The sequence below is a fragment of the Schistocerca piceifrons genome, chromosome 3 (assembly GCF_021461385.2).
Source record: "Schistocerca piceifrons isolate TAMUIC-IGC-003096 chromosome 3, iqSchPice1.1, whole genome shotgun sequence".
Lineage (NCBI taxonomy): Eukaryota > Metazoa > Arthropoda > Insecta > Orthoptera > Acrididae > Schistocerca > Schistocerca piceifrons.
Genome location: NC_060140.1, coordinates 706,178,265 through 706,199,556, shown reverse-complemented (window position 1 = coordinate 706,199,556; position 21,292 = coordinate 706,178,265). Strand labels below are relative to the sequence as shown.

Sequence of the window (21,292 nt, the reverse complement as noted above, 5' to 3'; positions counted from 1 at the left end):
GCAAGATGGGCGCCACGACTCTTGAAGTGTGCCAGCACACATGTGCCACCGCCATGGCAAAATTACATGAACTAAGGTACGAATTGTTGCCACACCCACCTTATTCATCTGATATGGCTCCGTCAGACTTCCGTCTCTTCCCAAAACGGAAAATTTTTCTTGGTGGACGAAGATTCACTTCAAACGAAGAACTGATAGCCAGGGTTGGCAACTATTTTGCAGGCCTGGAGGAAACTCATTTTCAAGATGGGATCAATTTAAGTTCCTGGATCATAGATAAGTGACTGTCCAGAGTTATATATTTCAGTTTTCTCCTTGAGATATGGAATTCCTACCCCTTTATCTAGTTTACTGAGCACGTAAATCGCCGTATTTGTCTTAGCTGTCCTCTACATTTGGGTAAGCACTGTTGCTACAACTGCCTTAGGGTCAATGACAGCAGTTTCAATGTGGAGATCTAAGACATCAAGCCCATCTGCTGCCAATAGATCTAGTATATTTCCATCATGAGGTGGCTTCTGAACTATCTGTTGTAACTAGTACTTAGAAAAAACATTTAGTATTGATTTGCGGGAAGAATTGTCATGCTCTCCATTCACAAAATTGCAATTATCATAGTTAAGTGTTGTATGATAAAAGTCTCCTTCAATGATCACAGTATGATTGGGGAACATACATATTAGTGAGAGTATTTAGTGATAAGGTGTAAAGGTATCAAGTGACAGTATACTTGAGGCTGTGAGATGTTGACAAACACATAAAGAAGAATGATAATGTCAACTAGCTTTCTGCAGTGCCAGCTAGATAAACATCTGTTTATAGAAAGGGCTGCGTGATGCTCAGTTGCGGAAATTAGCACAGTCATTGCATTGGTGCTCTGTCAAATGTGCTGGCAGAGAATTATGATGTCTTACTCACAGTAACTTTACCTACCGTTATGTGGTCTGCAGTCAGTTGTGTGGTTTGAGTCACGTTGTAGGCTACATTAGTTTTTGTCATGTTTGTGTGCCTTACTGTAGACTACTGTCAACCTTGGGTACATATAATGGTGTTTTACCTCCTTCCAAACACAAATTCACTTTTGTGTATACTATTATTGTGCTGCTTGTACAGCACTTTTACTATAGTATAGCTAATGGATGTAGCCTGCAGGTCTGTTCCCTCTATACTGAAAAATATCCACAGCACAAAGTGCCCTCTGATAAGCTGTTTCGCAGACTTTTCCAGCTCAGGCACTGCACAGTCCAGACACCTGACATGGAGAAGCGTGTGCTACATTTGACAGAAGAATCCCTTGGGACCAGTGTGTGACAAACTCTTTGTCTGTAAATATGTCTGCTTGTGTCTGTATGTGTGGATGGATATGTGTGTGTGTGCGAGTGTATACCTGTCCTTTTTTCCCCCTAAGGTAAGTCTTTCCGCTCCCGGGATTGGAATGACTCCTTACCCTCTCCCTTAAAACCCACTTCCTTTCGTCTTTCCCTCTCCTTCCCTCTTTCCTGATGAGGCAACAGTTTGTTGCGAAAGCTTGAATTTTGTGTGTATGTTTGTGTGTCTATCAAACAAACACAAACATACACACAAAATTCAAGCTTTCGCAACAAATTGTTGCCTCATCAGGAAAGAAACCCACTTCCTTTCGTCTTCCCCTCTCCTTCCCTCTTTCCTGATGAGGCAACAATTTGTTGCGAAAGCTTGAATTTTGTGTGTATGTTTGTGTGTCTATCGACCTGCCAGCGTTTTTGTTCGGTAAGTCACCTCATCTTTGTGTGTGTATATATATATATATATATATATATATATATATATATATATATATAATATAATAGAGGGAAACATTCCACGTGGGAAAAATATATCTAAAAAGAAAGATGATGAAACTTACCAAACAAAAGCGCTGGCAGGTCGATAGACACACAAACAAACACAAACACACACACAAAATTCCAGCTTTCGCAACCAATGGTTGCCTCGTCAGGAAAGAGGGAAGGAGAAGGAAAGACAAAAGGATATGGGTTTTAAGGGAGAGGGTAAGGAGTCATTCCAATCCCGGGAGCGGAAAGACTCACCCTAGGGGGAAAAAAGGACAGGTATACACTCGCACACACACACATATCCATCCACACATACACAGACACAAGCAGACATTTGTAAAGGCAAAGAGTTTGGGCCTTTTTTAAAGGGCGAAGGCATGTTTGCGGAGGGAATGTACATAAAACTTAATGGGGTCGTTGTGAAGGTGTTGTGAGGGTGACATGGTACTAGAAGGTGGAAAGTGGAACACGAGGCTGAAATGAAAATGAAAATAAATATGAAAATATATATGGGGAGAGATAAAGGTAAAATTAGAAAGCAAATGGAGATCTGGTGTGAAAAAAGGCGAAAAAGGGTTGGTTAGGGCTGGGCTATGTTGATCCTGTGGTGAACTTGCGTAGGTAGATAATGATGTGCATAAAGGTTAGGTGGTTGTGTTGCCGCCAAAACACGTTAAACGTTTACAAATGTCTGCTTGTGTCTGTGTATGTGTGGATGGATATGTGTGTGTGTGCGAGTGTATACCTGTCCTTTTTTCCCCCTAGGGTGAGTCTTTCCGCTCCCGGGATTGGAATGACTCCTTACCCTCTCCCTTAAAACCCATATCCTTTTGTCTTTCCTTCTCCTTCCCTCTTTCCTGACGAGGCAACCATTGGTTGCGAAAGCTGGAATTTTGTGTGTGTGTTTGTGTTTGTTTGTGTGTCTATCGACCTGCCAGCGCTTTTGTTTGGTAAGTTTCATCATCTTTCTTTTTATATATATATATATATATATATATATATATATATATATATATATATATATATATATATATATATATATATATATATATATATACCCATCATAAGGAAAAAAAGAAAATCTCCTTTCTTCAGGATGTGAGAAAGGATAGATATGAAAATATTACTCAAATTCTTTTCATTTTTGCCACTTCAACATTTGTGTGCACCCTGCAGTGATATTATCTTCCTCATTCCTGTTACCTGATGAAGCTCCTAATTTACAGAAAATCTGTGGCTTTTAAAACATCACAGTATTTTATGTTTACATTCTACTTAGGAGAGCTTATGCGATTCTTTAACAGAATGTCTACAATGTCTAATAGTGACGACATTCTCAACTGCAGTAGTAGCTTTTTTCTCCACTTTCTGTATGAAATTTGTATTGATGCCACTTTCTGTATGAAATTTGCACTAATGCTGTCATTGCATGTTTAGGTCTGTTTACATCAGGCAGAGAAAATAAAACTTGAAGTCTTTTTTTTTACAGTTAAGATGGTTATACAAACTGTACAAACTGAGATTGCCAATTCTTCCACGACCAACTCATATAAATAGTGCAAACTGAATTAAGATTTTATAATTTTGTTAATTACAACAATCTGTTCCTGACTCATAAGGTTTGTGCCCATTATTATTGTTATTATTATTATTATTATTTTATTCTATGTTATTTTTTGGAAAAAGGAAGACTATGATAGAAAGCATGTTCCATTGTAAACACACATCTACATAACAATAATGGAAATTTCTGGATGGAGCAGTACATAAAATAAGGAAAAGGCAACAACTCATCCTGTAGTGATGCTTGTAGCACAGTAACACATAACAGAAAACAGCAAGCACTAGTTCTTTTTCCCATGGTCACGGGTGTGTGCATTTGTGTGTGTGTGTGTGTGTGTACTATTGCTGAAAAAAAAAAAAAAGAGTTTGTGCTCAAAAGCTAGGTAAAATGCTGTTTCCTGTTATGTGTTATTGTACCCCAGGCATCGATCCACTATATGTGAGTGGTTGCCTTACCCTTAATTTATCTTAGGATCTATATAAACCAGAAATGAATATCAGTTTATTATATGGAAAACATATATGGGAAAGCCCCCCCCCCCCCATGAACCATGGACCTTGCCGTTGGTGGGGAGGCTTGCGTGCCTCAGCGATACAGATAGCCGTACTGTAGGTGCAACCACAACGGAGGGGTATCTGTTGAGAGGCCAGACAAACGTGTGGTTCCTGAAGAGGGGCAGCAGCCTTTTCAGTAGTTGCAAGGGCAACAGTCTGGATGATTGACTGATCTGGCCTTGTAACAATAACCAAAACGGCCTTGCTGTGCTGGTACTGGGAACGGCTGAAAGCAAGGGGAAACTACAGCCGTAATTTTTCCCGAGGGCATGCAGCTTTACTGTATGATTACATGATGATGGCGTCCTCTTGGGTAAAATATTCCGGAGGTAAAATAGTCCCCCATTCGGATCTCCGGGCGGGGACTACTCAAGAGGATGTCGTTATCAGGAGAAAGAAAACTGGCGTTCTACGGATCGGAGCGTGAAATGTCAGATCCCTTAATCGGGCAGGTAGGTTAGAAAATTTAAAAAGGGAAATGGATAGGTTGAAGTTAGATATAGTGGGAATTAGTGAAGTTAGGTGGCAGGAGGAACAAGACTTCTGGTCAGGTGACTACAGGGTTATAAACACAAAATCAAATAGGGGTAATGCGGGAGTAGGTTTAATAACGAATAGGAAAATAGGAATGCGGGTAAGCTACTACAAACAGCATAGTGAACGCATTATTGTGGCCAAGATAGATACGAAGCCCACGCCTACTACAGTAGTACAAGTTTATATGCCAACTAGCTCTGCAGATGACGAAGAAATTGAAGAAATGTATGATGAAATAAAAGAAATTATTCAGATTGTGAAGGGAGACGAAAATTTAATAGTCATGGGTGACTGGAATTCGAGTGCAGGAAAAGGGAGAGAAGGAAAAATAGTAGGTGAATATGGATTGGGGGACAGAAATGAAAGAGGAAGCCGCCTGGTCGAATTTTGCACAGAGCACAACAATCATAACTAACACTTGGTTTAAGAATCATGAAAGAAGGTTGTATACATGGAAGAACCCTGGAGATACTAAAAGGTATCAGATAGATTAGATAATGGTAAGACAGAGATTTAGGAACCAGGTTTTAAATTGTAAGACATTTCCAGGGGCAGATGTGGACTCTGACCACAATCTATTGGTTATGACCTGTAGATTAAAACTGAAGAAACTGCAAAAAGGTGGGAATTTAAGGAGATGGGACCTGGATAAACTAAAAGAACCAGAGGTTGTACAGAGATTCAGGGAGAGCATAAGGGAGCAATTGACAGGAATGGGGGAAATAAATACAGTAGAAGAAGAATGGGTAGTTTTGAGGGATGAAGTAGTGAAGGCAGCAGAGGATCAAGTAGGTAAAAAGACGAGGGCTAGTAGAAATCCTTGGGTAACAGAAGAAATATTGAATTTAATTGATGAAAGGAGAAAATATAAAAATGCAGTAAGTGAAACAGGCAAAAAGGAATACAAACGTCTCAAAAATGAGATCGACAGGAAGTGCAAAATGGCTAAGCAGGGATGGCTAGAGGACAAATGTAAGGATGTAGAGGCCTATCTCACTAGGGGTAAGATAGATACCGCCTACAGGAAAATTAAAGAGACCTTTGGAGATAAGAGAACGACTTGTATGAATATCAAGAGCTCAGATGGAAACCCAGTTCTAAGCAAAGAAGGGAAAGCAGAAAGGTGGAAGGAGTATATAGAGGGTCTATACAAGGGCGATGTACTTGAGGACAATATTATGGAAATGGAAGAGGATGTAGATGAAGATGAAATGGGAGATATGATACTGCGTGAAGAGTTTGACAGAGCACTGAAAGACCTGAGTTGAAACAAGGCCCCCGGAGTAGACAATATTCCATTGGAACTACTGACGGCCGTGGGAGAGCCAGTCCTGACAAAACTCTACCATCTGGTGAGCAAGATGTATGAGACAGGCGAAATACCCTCAGACTTCAAGAAGAATATAATAATTCCAATCCCAAAGAAAGCAGGTGTTGACAGATGTGAAAATTCCCGAACAATCAGTTTAATAAGTCACAGCTGCAAAATACTAACACGAATTGTTTACAGACGAATGGAAAAACTAGTAGAAGCCAACCTCGGGGAAGATTCCGTAGGAAAGGCAAACCTACGTTTCTAGCATTTGTGGACTTAGAGAAAGCTTTTGACAATGTTGACTGGAATACTCTCTTTCAAATTCTAAAGGTGGCAGGGGTAAAATACAGGGAGCGAAAGGCTATTTACAATTTGTACAGAAACCAGATGGCAGTTATAAGAGTCGAGGGACATGAAAGGGAAGCAGTGGTTGGGAAGGGAGTAAGACAGCGTTGTAGCCTCTCCCCGATGTTGTTCAATCTGTATATTGAGCAAGCAGTAAAGGAAACAAAAGAAAAATTTGGAGTAGGTATTAAAATTCATGGAGAAGAAATAAAAACTTTGAGGTTCACCGATGACATTGTAATTCTATCAGAGACAGCAAAGGACTTGGAAGAGCAGTTGAATGGAATGGACAGTGTGTTGAAAGGAGGATATAAGATGAACATCAACAAAAGCAAAACAAGGATAATGGAATGTAGTCTAATTAAGTCGGGTGATGCTGAGGGAATTAGATTAGGAAATGAGGCACTTAAAGTAGTAAAGGAGTTTTGCTATTTGGGGAGCAAAATAACTGATGATGGTCGAAGTAGAGAGGATATAAAATGTAGGCTGGCAATGGCAAGGAAAGCGTTTCTGAAGAAGAGAAATTTGTTAACATCCAGTATTGATTTAAGTGTCAGGAAGTCATTTCTGAAAGTATTCGTATGGAGTGTAGCCATGTATGGAAGTGAAACATGGACGATAAATAGTTTGGACAAGAAAAGAATAGAAGCTTTTGAAATGTGGTGCTACAGAAGAATGCTGAAGATTAGATGGGTAGATCACATAACTAATGAGGAAGTATTGAATAGGATTGGGGAGAAGAGAAGTTTGTGGCACAACCTGACCAGAAGAAGGGATCGGTTGGTAGGACATGTTCTGAGGCATCAAGGGATCACCAATTTAGTATTGGAGGGCAGCGTGGAGGGTAAAAGTCGTAGAGGGAGACCAAGAGATGAATACACTAAGCAGATTCAGAAGGATGTAGGTTGCAGTAGGTACTGGGAGATGAAAAAGCTTGCACAGGATAGAGTAGCATGGAGAGCTGCATCAAACCAGTCTCAGGACTGAAGACCACAACAACAACAACAATATGGGAAAGGTGCATTATTACTTATTTAAGTATTACGACTGGAAATCTTGCCAGACACTCTCTCTCTCTCTCTCTCTCTCTCTCTCTCTCTCTCTCTCTCTCTCTCTCTCACACACACACACACACACACACACACACACACACACAGAGAGAGAGAGAGAGAGAGAGAGAGAGAGAGAGAGAGAGAGATTTATTTCCTGAATATATGAAATACAATCAATTATTAATAATACAAATTATATTTTCAATAATTGATTAATTTCTCTGACCTGTACCCCTTCCCTAAACCTCTCCAGTCCTTTTCGTTCACTTCTCTTCCTTCCCCTTCAACTCTTCTGCCAGAAGAAGGAGCCATTGGCTCTGAAAGATTATAAAAGTTAAACCCTTTTATGTGTGTGTTCCCCTGCCACTGCTTGGTGAGTAGATTTTTTACATTATATAATCCTTTAATGAGTTAGATAATGGAAAATTTTTGATGAAATACAAACAATGAAAGGAGTAATGGTACCAACTGATGATATAATTTATGCATTGAGTTGTTGACAGGCACATAAACAAGGTTGATAATATTGTGCAATTAAACTGCAGCTAAGGGGACTATGTAGCTGCGCATCTGTACTCTGTGTGTATATGTGTTCTGTTAAATCTGAAGGAGGACGTGTTCAAGAGCTTAGCAGCATTCAGAACCTTGTTTATGTGCTTACTAATGACTCATCATCTCAACTATACTGTACAGGCTGCCCTGCCAATTTAATAATTTCCTTAACTATTATGTGGTTCTCATTGTGCCCTACGTGCCAAGTAAGATCATAGCTTCAGTGGGGGCTGTTTGTTCCTGTGAAGTGCGAGCTGTTAATAATCTGCCCTTATGCAATAGCTGCATGTAGCCTATAGGAGCCATGGGAGAAGATTCAAATGTTGTCCACTGGCTGCCACTGAAGACTGTAGATTCCAAGTCACAAACACTGGCATCCAGCTAGTTGCAACATGTTTCTTTCCTTACTGCTTTGGAGTTCTAAGTCCTGAATCACATACTTCCATCTCTAATGTTTCACCTTTTGGCCCCACCAAGAGTCTGGTGCCCCTGCAACCTGACCAGGGCATGCATGACTGTAACCTACACAAAAAATCAACTTCCCTTAGGTTCCTAAAAAAAATCTACATTTTATGATTTAACGACCATAAAGATGGCCAAACCTTCACTATCCTAACTAGGCTCACTTTGCAGCTGAACAATATAGTGAGTTTTACCTTTGCTCCTGCAGGAAGTCTAAAATATATTCTTCAAGCACATTTTTATTTCTTTTTGTGGGTGAAGTATACCTTAGTTTTTATGTAGTGACTTGGAATCTGGAGGAATTACAGAACATGGTGTATAACTGAATGACTCCCCTCCCCTCAATTACACAGATGTTTCATCTGCCATTATTCATCTGAAGTTATCTTTTGGACTACACTTCCCAAAATAGATATTTGTACACACATTTATAAGAAAATATTCAACAAAAATAATCAATTTGTGGAAGTATAATGTAATCGGAAAGATTAAAGAAAATCTACTCACCAAGCAGTGGCAGGAGAACACATACATAAAGATATTGATATTTGCAAGCTTTTGGAGCCAGTGGCTTCTTCTTCTGGCAGAAGGGTTGAATGGGAAGGAAGAGGGACAAAGGAAAAGGACTGGTGAGATCCAGGAAATTGGGAGAGTTTGGAAAAATTGCCAAGAACTCCAAGGGACTTACTGGAGAGGATGAGAAGGAAAGTCTCTGGGTAAGGGGAGATTTACTGGACCGGATGGGAAGGGAAGGGAAGTTTTTCCTTCTCATCCTGTCTGGTAAATCTCCCCTGACCTGCAGTTCTGGTCGACTTTTTCTGAAATCCCCATTTCCTAAACTTCACCAGTTCTTTACCTTTACCCCTCTTCCTTCCCCTTCAACTCATCTGTAAGGAGAAAAAAGCTATTGGCTCCAAATGTTTGCAGATTTCAGTACCCTTATATGGGCATTCTCCTCCCACAGTTTGGAGAGGAGATTTTTTTTTCTATCCAATTACATTATATTTTCAAACATTTATAAAAATGTGGTTTATGGTAAATTCTGTGGAATTATGCTTGAAAATGACCTGACCTTCTTACATTAGCATCAATACTGTATATTCAAAGAGGGAGTTTCATCACTGTAAAAGACTGGTGACAAATAAATGAGCAATAAAATGATCTATTAATCACTCAAGTGCAGCTGCAAGCTCAATATATAATGGATTACTGAAGTTCTGTTGTTGTGAAAGGTTAGTAGCATTAGTCACAATGCTGTTCTACTGAAGATGATGTTTCTTATCTACCCATTACATTTTCTATTTCTGAGTATATAATCACTATACTACTGTTAGGAAGTGTTTCTTGCCTTGCTGTTTATGAAGCATTTTGGAATAAAATTAATCAATGTGATACAGTCATGCTCAAGAATATAAGAAAAACAAACTCATAAATAATTAATGCATAGTTGACAATGCAACCATTGCAAGTTGTCAACATGAGCAGAAAAAATAAGTTTGTTTCTATACCACTCTTAAAGTACTACATATATACAGTGTTGTAAATATTATTTACACACATTACACTGCACACTTATATTGTAAAATATAATTATTTCTATTCAAAAATGCATGCAGCCCACATATAACAAATAGAAAACTTTTGGTAAGGAACATGGTAATATACTGAAGAACATGCTTCAATAAATATCACAGGAAGGTAAATCACCAGTTCTCACAATATAAATGACATTATGAGCAGTGTATAGAACACACTGATAGACTGCACCTTTTAAGATTTACTTGTATTCTCTTCATTTCTCACTGTTTCACGATTAAGTGAAAAAGTGATCCACTTTTCCTGTAATTATCTACTCAGGTGCATGTTGTGATTTACCATCAACTATTAAGATCCTGACTGATAGTTACAAGAAACAACTGTTATAAAAAATTGTAAGCTGATGTTTGACTAAAAATCCTAAATATTTTAATTCGGATATAATAAGTTATTAAATGCCATCATGTACAAAGATGCAAAGTATTAATATACATCTGAACAATAATCAAATATCAACATTTTTCATATATATTTTTATTTTTTAAAAATACACTGAGCTTTATAGTCAATGAATAAGTTATTTGTTAACTACAGCCAAAAAGCATTTTGTAGCACTTCATTCAGCCATGCATATCTGAAGAGCCCACTGTAGCGTAAAAGGCAATCACATCAATTGCGTTTACTATTTGGTTTACTATTACAGTAGCTGAAAACAAATAAATATCTCTCTCTGTATTACTGAAGTAATAACGGTCAATAACAGAACATCACTGGTGCACTGCATTAAAAATACATGGTTGTAAACAAAAAGAAAGGTGTCATGTAATGTTTAACATCATTATTTTTGAAGGCAACTTCGAAAGACAAAGCTACAAACTTTGTTAATTTTTAATGTTTTTATTCTCAAAAGGCAACTTCAGAACACTGTATGCAAAGTGATGTTCTGCACATGTAAACTAAGAAATGAATATTTTCTACTACTCACGAGTGCCTTGTTTCCCTCATTATAACATTTCCTGGGTCTGTTTTCCTGATTTCACTTTCCCTTGCAGCTTCTGTAAGTGATTTAAATGCTGTCGAATGGATGCTGTAAAGAAGTTTCCAATTTTGTAAGAAAGTGAGAATAATAGATAATTTATCTTTCTGCTTAATAAATGTCATAGAAATTCATTACATGGTTTCTTTTAAGTTTAAGTGAAGTGAAGCATAAAACTATATTAATATGTAACATATAAATAATAAACAAGCAAAATTAATTAGATGCATGTGAAGTGCTGAAACTGTGTGCTAAACCAAGACTAACACGACACCTTCATTTTGAGGACTGATTCAATAACTTGTTATTTGAGAATAATTTTTCACTAGGTTCACTCTATTTCCTCCCAATTTCAAAGAAGTCATCCATTATATTTTGGAACTGGCTGCTCCAGAAGAAAGCATATGCTGTAATAATGTGTTGCATATGGTGATATGGGGAGTGGGGATTAAGATAGAATAGAATGGACATGGGACCACTGAGAGAATGGTATGGTGGGAGATTCATTGGCTACAAAAACTAAAGTAAGAGGAAAAGAAAGAAATAATAAAACAAATAACTGATTTTTTGAGAGGTTGGGAGGATGGATTCCAGGATTGTGGCATAGAAGTAGAGTTTAATGGGAAGGGGAGTGTGTTAGTGTGAGGTGGGATGTGAGAATCCACACAGCATGGGCTGTGAAGCAGCCACTGAGCTTGGTCACATACTCAGTAACATGTTCAGCCATTACATGGTCACCTTTGATCTAGACCACAGTATTGTAGTGCCCATTCATACACATAACAGAACAACTTAATTCATTTTATGAGAAAAATCAGTGGATACCATGTGCTAACAACACAGATGCAATAACATGAAGACAAATATGATTTTAACATCTCTCCAGATTCATCGCCATAGTAGATCAGCTATACAACAACAAAGGATATGCAACAACAAAGGATATGCAACAAAACATACTTATAAGTAATCTGTCTCAATGACAATCAGAATTCCACTGCAAGACTAACATGAAACAGACGTAACATTAATAAAAAATAACACTGGAACTGAAACTCCCTGGAAGATTAAAACTAAGTGCTGGACAAGGACTCAAGGACCTTTCTACATCTACGTCTACATAGATACTTCGCAGGCCACCATACACTGTGTGGCAGATGGTACCCTGTACCACTACTAATCATTTCCTTTCCTGTTCCACTCACAAATATGGCGAGGGAAATACAACTGTATACATCCCTCCACATGAGCCCTAATTCCCTGTATTCTTCATGGTCGTTATGTGCAATGTATGTTGGCAGCAGCAGAGCAGTTAGGCAGTCAGCTTCAAATGCTGGTTCTCTAAATTTTCTCAATAGTGTTTCTAAAAAAGAGCATCACTTTCCCTCCAGGGTTTCACACTTGAGTTCCTGAAGCATCTCCATAACACTTACGTGTTGTTCGAACCTAATAGTAACAAAGATAGCTACCTGCCTTTGAACCGCTTCGATGTCTTCCTTCAATCTGACCTGGTTCGGATCCTAGACACTCAAACAGAATTCAAGAATAGGTTGCACCAGCATCCTGTACACAGTCTCCTTAACAAGTGAACCACTGTTTCCTAAAATTCTCCCAATAAACCAAAATCGACCATTTGCCTTCCCTAACATAGTTCTCACCTGCTCGTTATCACTTTGCAATGTTATGCCCAGATATTTTAACAACTTGACTGTGTCAAGCAGGACTCTAGTAATACAGTATCTGAACATTACAGGTTTGATCTTCCCACTGGCTGACATTAACTTACATTTTTACACATTTATCTAGAGCTAGCTGCCATTAATCACACCAACTGGAAATTTTGTCTATGTCACCTTGTATCTTCCTACATTCACTCTACTTTGACACCTTACCATACACCACATCATCATCAGCAAACAACCACAGATTGCTGCCCACCATACCATTTATGCCTTTTGCACACAAATACTCTACTTATTGAACCACCCAATTGCAACTCGTGACCTGAACGCACAACTTTTCCTCCCCAAGTACCTCTCTCCCACTTTCCAAACTTGAATCAATACTCACTCATGACACAAGACAGCTTTGCAAGTGACAAATATTGTAGTACTGAAAACACACCTTCAGTTGCTGTGATAATATGTGGATGACTAACAAATCATCTCAACCAAACTACATCTGTGTTTCAAACAAAATAATATGGGAACTGCTATGGGTTCACATACTCATGTATTTCATTAAGACTGTCAGTGATTGTTCCTCTCTTTTGGTAGACTATTTTGTCACAGAGTGGCTTTAAGTGATTATAAATAACTTCAGGCTCCGAAAGGTTGTTGTTGGTCATAATTTACAATCTGCAGAAATTTTACATGATATGTATTCATCCTGCCCTAATTGCTATCGACTCAGTATCTCATAAGTAGGTTTTTTATGTTTACATTTGTGTTGATTATATACCGTTTTGGACTTTCTTTGTGATTACGATTTAGAATATTTGTTTAGAAGCCATTATGTAAATAGCAAATCATTCTATGATTAGTGGACAGAGAGGAGTCAATTTAACAATACCAAATTTGAAGTTGGAGGCTCTTTACATATTAAATACAAAAATATATGCTACCACACATTTTGGCATCATACACCACCTCTTAGGGAGATCGGTTTGGGTTACAGAGAAATATAAGAACATGCAGGGCAATACAGACACTATGAATATCTCACAAGACAACTTGAGGGCAACCAAACCTAAAATAATAGAATTTGTAGATTTACAGAAAGTTTTTGACAATGTTGATTGGGCTACATACTGAAACTTCAAAGGCAGTAGGGATAAAATACAGAGAACAAAAGGTTATAGACAACCTGTATGGGAACCAGACTGTACTTTAAAAGAGTCAAAGGACACAAAAGAGGTAATGACCGAGAAGAGAGTAACACATGATTGTTGTCTCCCTCCATGTTATTCAACAAGTACACTGAATAAACAGTAAAGAACATCAAGGGGAAATTTGCAAAGAGAATTAAAGTTCAGAAAGAAAAAATAAAAACATAACGGTTTGCAGAAGACATTATAATTCTGCCAGGAGTTGGAAGATTGGTTGAACAGAAAGGATAGTGTCTTGAAAAGTTATATGATGAGTAACAACAGAAGTAAAACAAAGGTAATGGATTGTAGTAGAATTAAGTCAGATGATGTTGAGGAATTACATTACAAAATGAGACACTAAAGATTGTACATGTATTCTGACACTTGGGTGGCGAAGTAATGGGTGATGGCCAGATTAAAAGAGGATGTAAAATACAGACAAGCAATAGTATGAAAAGCAGACCCGTAAAACTAAGTATTTACCTGGAATGTAACCTCATATAGAAGTGAAATGTGGACAATATACGAGGGCGGTTCAGAAAGTAACCTCCGATTGGTCACAGTGCGGGTTGTGGGGGGAGTAGCGACGCCATCTGTGCGTTCACGCACTCAACAGGTCAGTCGGCATCAAGCCGTGGTCGAGTGAACGTCGTACCTGCGCTAGTTTAGTTTTTGTGGCAGTTTGAAATGTGTGCTGCAATAGAAAACCCCGCCAAATGTGAAGTGCGTGCTGTCATAAGGTTTTTTACAGCCAAAGGATATTCTGCAGCAGCTATTCATCGTGAGCTTTGTGCCGTGTACGGACCAAGAGTTATGAGTGAAGGAGTTGTCCGTGAATGGGTACGTTTATTTAAAAGTGGACGAGAAAACGTTCATGATGAAGAGAGGAGTGGTAGACCATCATTGGTGACTGACGAACTCGTTCAGACAGTTGATGCAAAAGTTCGTGAAAATCGACATTTCTCAATGTCGGAGTTGTCTACTGGTTTTCCACAGATTTCTAAGACTCTCTTGTACGAGATAGTGACAGCAAGATTGGGTTACCGTAAGTTCTGTGCACGATGGGTGCCCAAAATTCTTACCGACCACCACAAAACTCAAAGAATGGCCTCTGCATTAGACTTTCTGTCACGTTATGAGGACGAAGGAGAACCATTGTTAAACAGAATCGTGACCGGTGACGAAACCTGGATTAAGTACGTGAACCCTGAGACAAAAGAACAATCGAAGATGTGGGCACATTCAAATTCGCCTACCAAACCAAGAAAAGCCTCGCAAGATTTTTCTGCCAGAAAACTGATGGCAACGGTGTTTTGGGATGCCAAAGGGGTGTTGTTGGTTGAATTCATGGAACGTGGTACGACCATTAATCAAGACGTGTACTGTGAAACAATAAAAAAGTTACGACGGGCTATACAGAACAAATGCCGTGGTATGCTGACTTCCGGTATCGTTTTTTTGCACGATAACGCCCGTCCTCACTCTGCTCGCAGAACAACGGCCCTTCTTGAGTCCTTCAAGTGGGACGTTATCAACCATCCACCTTACAGCCCAGACCTGGCGCCAAGTGATTATCACCTCTTCATGCATTTGAAGAAATGGCTCGGGTCACAGCGGTTTGATGACGACGAAGAGCTCAAAGATGCGGTCACAGGCTGGCTCCAGGCACAAGCGGATGATTTTTATGCAGAAGGAATTTCAAAGCTTGTGAAGAGATATGATAAGTGCCTCAATCGCTATGGAGACTATGTAGAAAAATAGTGCAAAGATGTAGTTGTAAGATGTATATATTAAAATATTTTTATTTAACCTGGTGTATTTTTTTAAATCAACCGGAGGTTACTTTCTGAACGGCCCTCGTACATTTCAGACAAGAAGAGAACAGAAGCTTTTGAAATTTGGAGCCACTGAAGAAAGCTGGAGATTAGATGTGTGGATCAGATAACTAATAAACAGCTACTGAATTGAATGGGGGAGAAAAGAAATTTATGGCACAACTTGACTAAAAGAAGGAATGATAGATAAGACCTTTCCTAAGGCATCAAGGAATTGTCAAGTTGATAATGGAAAGAGGTGTAGGATGTAAAAATTGTAGAGGGAGACCAAGACTGAGGACATTAAGCAGTTTCACATGGATGTAGGTTACTGTAGTTATGTAGAGAAGGAAGGAAATTAGGAAAGAAGATTGTAGTTTAACATCTCACTGACTGTGAGATCTTTAGAGGGGGAGCACAAGCTCAGATTATGAAAGTATGGGGAAGGAAATTGGATGCGCTCTTTTCAGAGGAACCAACTGCATTTGCCTGGAGTGATTTAGGGAAATGATGGAAAACTTAAATCTGGATGGCCAGATGGGTATTTGAACCTTCATCCTCCCGAACGTGAGTCTACTGTGCTAACCACTGTGCCACCTCACTTATGCAGAGATGAAGATGCTTACACAGGATATACTAATGTGGAAACCTTGCCTCAAACCAGTCCACACACACACACACACACCTCATATTCTACCATGAAGGAGAACTTTCAAGGATCAGGAGTGAGTCAAATTATATATTAATTGGCAGGATCAGCCACTGAAGGCTATTTCTATAAAGTATGCTAACAACCAATTATGATTTGTACTTACCAACTCACACTGCGGATTCCTTCAAGATGGGAATTATTTTACACACCAAATGTAAAATTCACAAAAGGAAACTATAAAATTATAAAACAGCATTGCTGGCCAGTACTTACCTTCAGGGGGTGAAATTTTTAACACTGCTGATACACACATATAATAATATAAAACACTAGGATATCACTGCTTTCACAATGATAAGTTCCTTCCTTGGAAAAGAGAGATGGATAAGTTTAGGAAGGTCAAAAATAAGGGGCAGGTCACTAGGATTGCAGGATGAGAGGGTCTCATGTTTTGTGAGTATGATGATTGATGGGCTACAAAGATGAAGAGGGAGGTACCAGAGAGAGTAAGATGTCAAAGAAAGTAAATCAGTGAGAGGTAATGAGAACAGAGTGAGATGTAAAGATGGATTAGAGGATGCGGAATGAATAGGGCAAATAAGAACTAGGAGGAAAAGGAGATGAAAAATAAAAATCCATTTCTCCTCCCGAAGTAGGAAAGTACTGATCAGCAATTCTGCCTCATACTTTGAGAATTATTTCACATGATCCTTACAAAACTATCAGTAATTAAGGACAAGACACAATCTTTAATATACACTGTAGCTAACACTTACACCTTGTAGGACACATCTGCTATCAGTGTACTAAATGGGATGAGAATGAGTCCAAGCCAAAAAACAGGTGAAGTACACATCATTCGATCCATTCCCAGCATAACAGCTCCAACAGGGATGACAGGCCAAAAATTACTGTGGAATGAATGACAATATTAGCACCTGTATATTCAGTATGATGCTGTAACTGTACAAAATGCAAACCTAAATATGGGGTGGTCAAAAAGTCTCTCCGCAGTCCCATATAATTGTTAGCCACATATGCCATATGCCGCAGTGAATATACCGAAATGAAACTCGGTGAAATAAAAGTTATTAATTTATTGAATATTCATTTTTACTTACAAATTTTCACATTAAATGTTGAAAGTGTCCCCCCTGTTGTTGAATACAGAATTCAATTCTGTCTAATCATGTTTCCAAACACAAGCTGTAACATTTCTTCTGTAACAGAAGCAGTGAAAGTGGATATTGCAGTTTTCAATACATCGATGGATTTTGGAAGGTTTTTATAGACAGTTGCTTTCGCTGCACCCCAGAAGAAAAAGTCAGGTGGTGTTAGGTCAGGCGATCGTGGAGGCCAAAACATCAGCAAGCAGTGACATTGAAACATGAGCTGTACGCGCAGTTGCACCATCATGTTGAAAATAACCGTTCAGTATTTCATTTAACACAAGTTCTCCTATGAATGGGAACAGAATATCACTGCAGTATTGTTGTACGTTTATTGTTTTGTTGAAAAATATGGGACCCACAATCCAATGTCTAGAAATTGCAATCCAATGTCTAGAAATTGCTATCCCAACTCCTATTTTCACAGAATGAAGTGGTTCCTCATGAATATACAATGGATTTGCAGTACACCACATACAAGAATTTTGCGAGTTCATGTACCCGGATAAATGAAACCACGCCTAATCAGTGAAAAACATTTCATTAAGAATATCCCTTCCATTTTGTTGAACGAAATTTTTGAACCATTGACAATAATGCACTCTCTTGCCATGATCAGTATTTTTCAGTTCTTGCACGACTGTCACTTTGTATGGGATAAGTTCTAATTTTTTCCTTACAGCTGTGTAGGCCATTATGACACTAACATCAATTTCCTGGGCAAGTTTTCTTACTGACTTGGTCGGACTCATGGACATTATATCAGAAATATCGAGTAGTTTATCCTCAGACAAAACGTTACGATGACCGCTTCTCGGTGCATCTGTCACTGAACCTGTACTTCGAAATTTGCTAATCAAATCTCGCACAGTATTGCAATGTGGAAGTGTTGTCTCTGGGAAAACTGAATTAAATGTTTGATGAACTGAAACTGTTTATTTACTGCCAGCTTTGAGCACTTGTTCAACTAAAGACACACATTCTTCAACGGTTAGCATTTTGGCAGTGACAAAAACGAAACAAACGAACAAAGGAACTAAACTTTAACGTTCACGTCAACACATAATGACACACACCAATGATACTACTGTCGCTGGCTGAGATAAACGAAACAGTGAAGTGTTGGGAGAGTCCACTTAAAGGGAAGTAACCCAGGCAGGCGAACAATCCTATGGCATGTGCGGCTAACAACCGTACAGCACTGCAGAGAGACTTTTTGAACATTCCGTATGTCCAATAAGAAGCTTTTCCACAAGTACAACCACATTAGATATGACAATGACTGGTTATTAATACAGGTATTGTGTCTGTTCTTTCAGACAACATGCACATCTTTAAGAACAGACACCATCGTGTTGATCCTCGATGAGAAACAGCTTGCTTAATGGCGATACAAAAAAATTTGTGATGGAATGAGATTCAAACACACACACACACACACACACACACACACACACACACACACACACACACACACATTGACTCTCTTTATGAGAAACAGCTTAATGGTGGTAGATGAAAATTTGTGATGGACTGGGATTTGACCCCGGATTTCCCACTCCATGTGAGCGGTCACCTTATCCTCTTTGGCTGTCTGAGCAGTCTCCCATTCAACCCAAATCTCCATATGTCACACACTACTGAGAAGTGTCCCTTTTATTATTCCTCTCTGCTCGTAGCCCTATTGTATTCCCATGAGAGGTCACATCATTGTGTATCTGCACTGAAAGATCAATGTGCCGTCAGGTACATGTGTTATATAGGTATGGTATCTGTTTTTTTGGACATGGGCAGGGGACACTACTCAGTAATGTGCGACATATGGAGATATGGGTCGAACAGGAGATGTACTTAAATAGTTGAAGTGTTTAAAGTGACTGCTTGCATAAAATGGGAAATTTGCATTTGAATCCCCAAATTTTCACCTATCACCAATGTGTTATTTCAATGCCCCAATGCAGCAAAATGTTGGAAATTCCTTTTGTCATTATCATTAATATATCATTGCATATTTCTTGACAACTGATGAAATTGCAATTCTAAATAGAAATCTGCTACGTAAGTTGAGAAATGAGCATTTCTGTAAGTAACATGTCTTCCTGTAAATATTCCACAAATAACTCTAACCTTATAAGCTTCACACATTGAGGACTAATAACTGTGGACAAACAGCTAGGTGATTGGGGAAAGAAGTGCTAACTATTTAGTATACAACACGACAACTATACCTGGGACATTTTATTGCACAACACAGGATACGACCAAACAGGCACCAATTGAAAGGTCAACAGCATTCAGAATCAGGATTTTGTTAGCCACTCCGTTCATTAGATATCATACTTCTTTCCAAATGTTGGCTTATTGGATATGTGTTCTGTGGATGGAAATTCTCCCCTTAAAGCCTAGGTTACATGAATAAACTGAGATGTGAAGTTTGTTTCTTGAAACCAGTGTTGCAAAACAGTTTTCATAAATGGCTGTCTATACAGTGGCATCAGTGAACACTTCAGTTTTGACATTTAGTGAGTACCAAAGCACTGTTTTTAACTCTGAAATGAAATTGTGGCAGTTATATTTGTAGTAAAGGAGTTCAGGCTTGTCTGACTGAGATACGTACAAAAAAAAAAGAACAAAAATGCTTGAATTCCTGACGGGCTAAAGAGAAGATGTCATCTTGGGTATTCAATGACATAATTTTGGCCCACTACTCCAAAAGTTACTTTAACCATGTAAGAATGATATCTGAAACATTCATGGATCTTAACAGAGTTTAAGAGGCTATGAGGAAAGAATGTACACTAATGTATGAAATATCATCATCACAAATGAAACTGGAGAACATATAGCTATTTTTTGGTAAGTGGAGATTTTTTATCCTCATCCCTGTAATACCCATATCGTGTTCCATAACTGATAAATTTGTTCCAGGTATTTGTGATGCCACCTTTCTGTGGTTGTTTCTTATCTCTGGCTTTCTGACATCAAGCTTTACACTTCTATGTTCTAAATTTTCTATTTTCACAATTATCTTCACAGTATAATCTTTGGGCCACTTTCACATCTATACAGCGGTGGAAGGAGATGGGGAGAGATAGAGGGGGGGAGGAGAGAGAGAGATAGAGAGAGAGAGAGATAGAGAGAGAGAGAGAGAGAGAGAGAGAGAGAGAGAGAGAGAGATATCTATGTTCAGTCCAGATGTTTGGATCATGGTCATATGATGTCCTCTTATTACTCTCATGTCACACATAATGAAACAGCTATGCAGCTTCTCTTCCTTTCTTTGTTTCAAGGGTTGATAATTACCTTACTGTAGGGATCACATAAATACACGTGGCATGATTGTGACTGTTATGAGAGACGTTCATGTAAATCAAATTTTTCCAATATACTTTTTGTTAATATGTCTGTCTTTCAGGGTGCACTAAAAGGCCTTAATGGTTTGCTGTCTACTTCCATACAGCTAAATATTCCTTGTTCCACACAGGTAAATATTCCTTGTTAGCTGCTCCAGGTTACAATCTCAGTGAGGGACAAATCTAGGATTGTCCCATACAATTACTTCCATTATGCCTTTTATTAAAACTAGTGTATATGTAATTACTTCCATTATGCCTTTTATTAAAACTAGTGTATATATTCCACCAGATATACAAACCTGTACACAGCAACAAAGATAAACCACATGGCAATTGAGCCCCAGATTGCAAGATGAGTGAGCCACGTCCACGCATTTGTCACCAAGCCAGCCTTCAAACATACTGTCACTACGACATACTGAAACAAAGAACGTATTTTATATCAGGTGATGCCATAATAAAATACAAATATATCATGTAATAATTTCATCAGGAGCAGTGACATTACAAGTCAGTCTGATTTCCCCTTCTGGCACACCCATCTCAACATGCAAGCTGAGTGAACAACCCCTATCTCTCAAACTTCGAAAAGCCACTTAACTTTCCTCACTAAGCAGAAAACACAGTTCACAAGTCTATGAATAGTTTTCTCTACTTTTAAATGT

General features: G+C 38.6%; 1 protein-coding gene across 1 annotated transcript in view; it reads right to left on the bottom strand.

The window, feature by feature from the left end:
- LOC124790110 (probable phospholipid-transporting ATPase IA) overlaps positions 1 to 21,292 on the bottom strand; it is a 355,816-nt gene that overhangs the window by 49,610 nt on the left and 284,914 nt on the right. The window contains exons 19-21 of the mRNA XM_047257683.1: positions 20,927 to 21,045; positions 16,879 to 17,013; positions 10,717 to 10,818 (exon numbers count right to left, since the gene is read on the bottom strand). Of these exons, the coding sequence (XP_047113639.1) occupies positions 10,717 to 10,818; positions 16,879 to 17,013; positions 20,927 to 21,045 (356 nt within the window). The remainder of the gene's footprint in view (positions 1 to 10,716; positions 10,819 to 16,878; positions 17,014 to 20,926; positions 21,046 to 21,292) is intronic.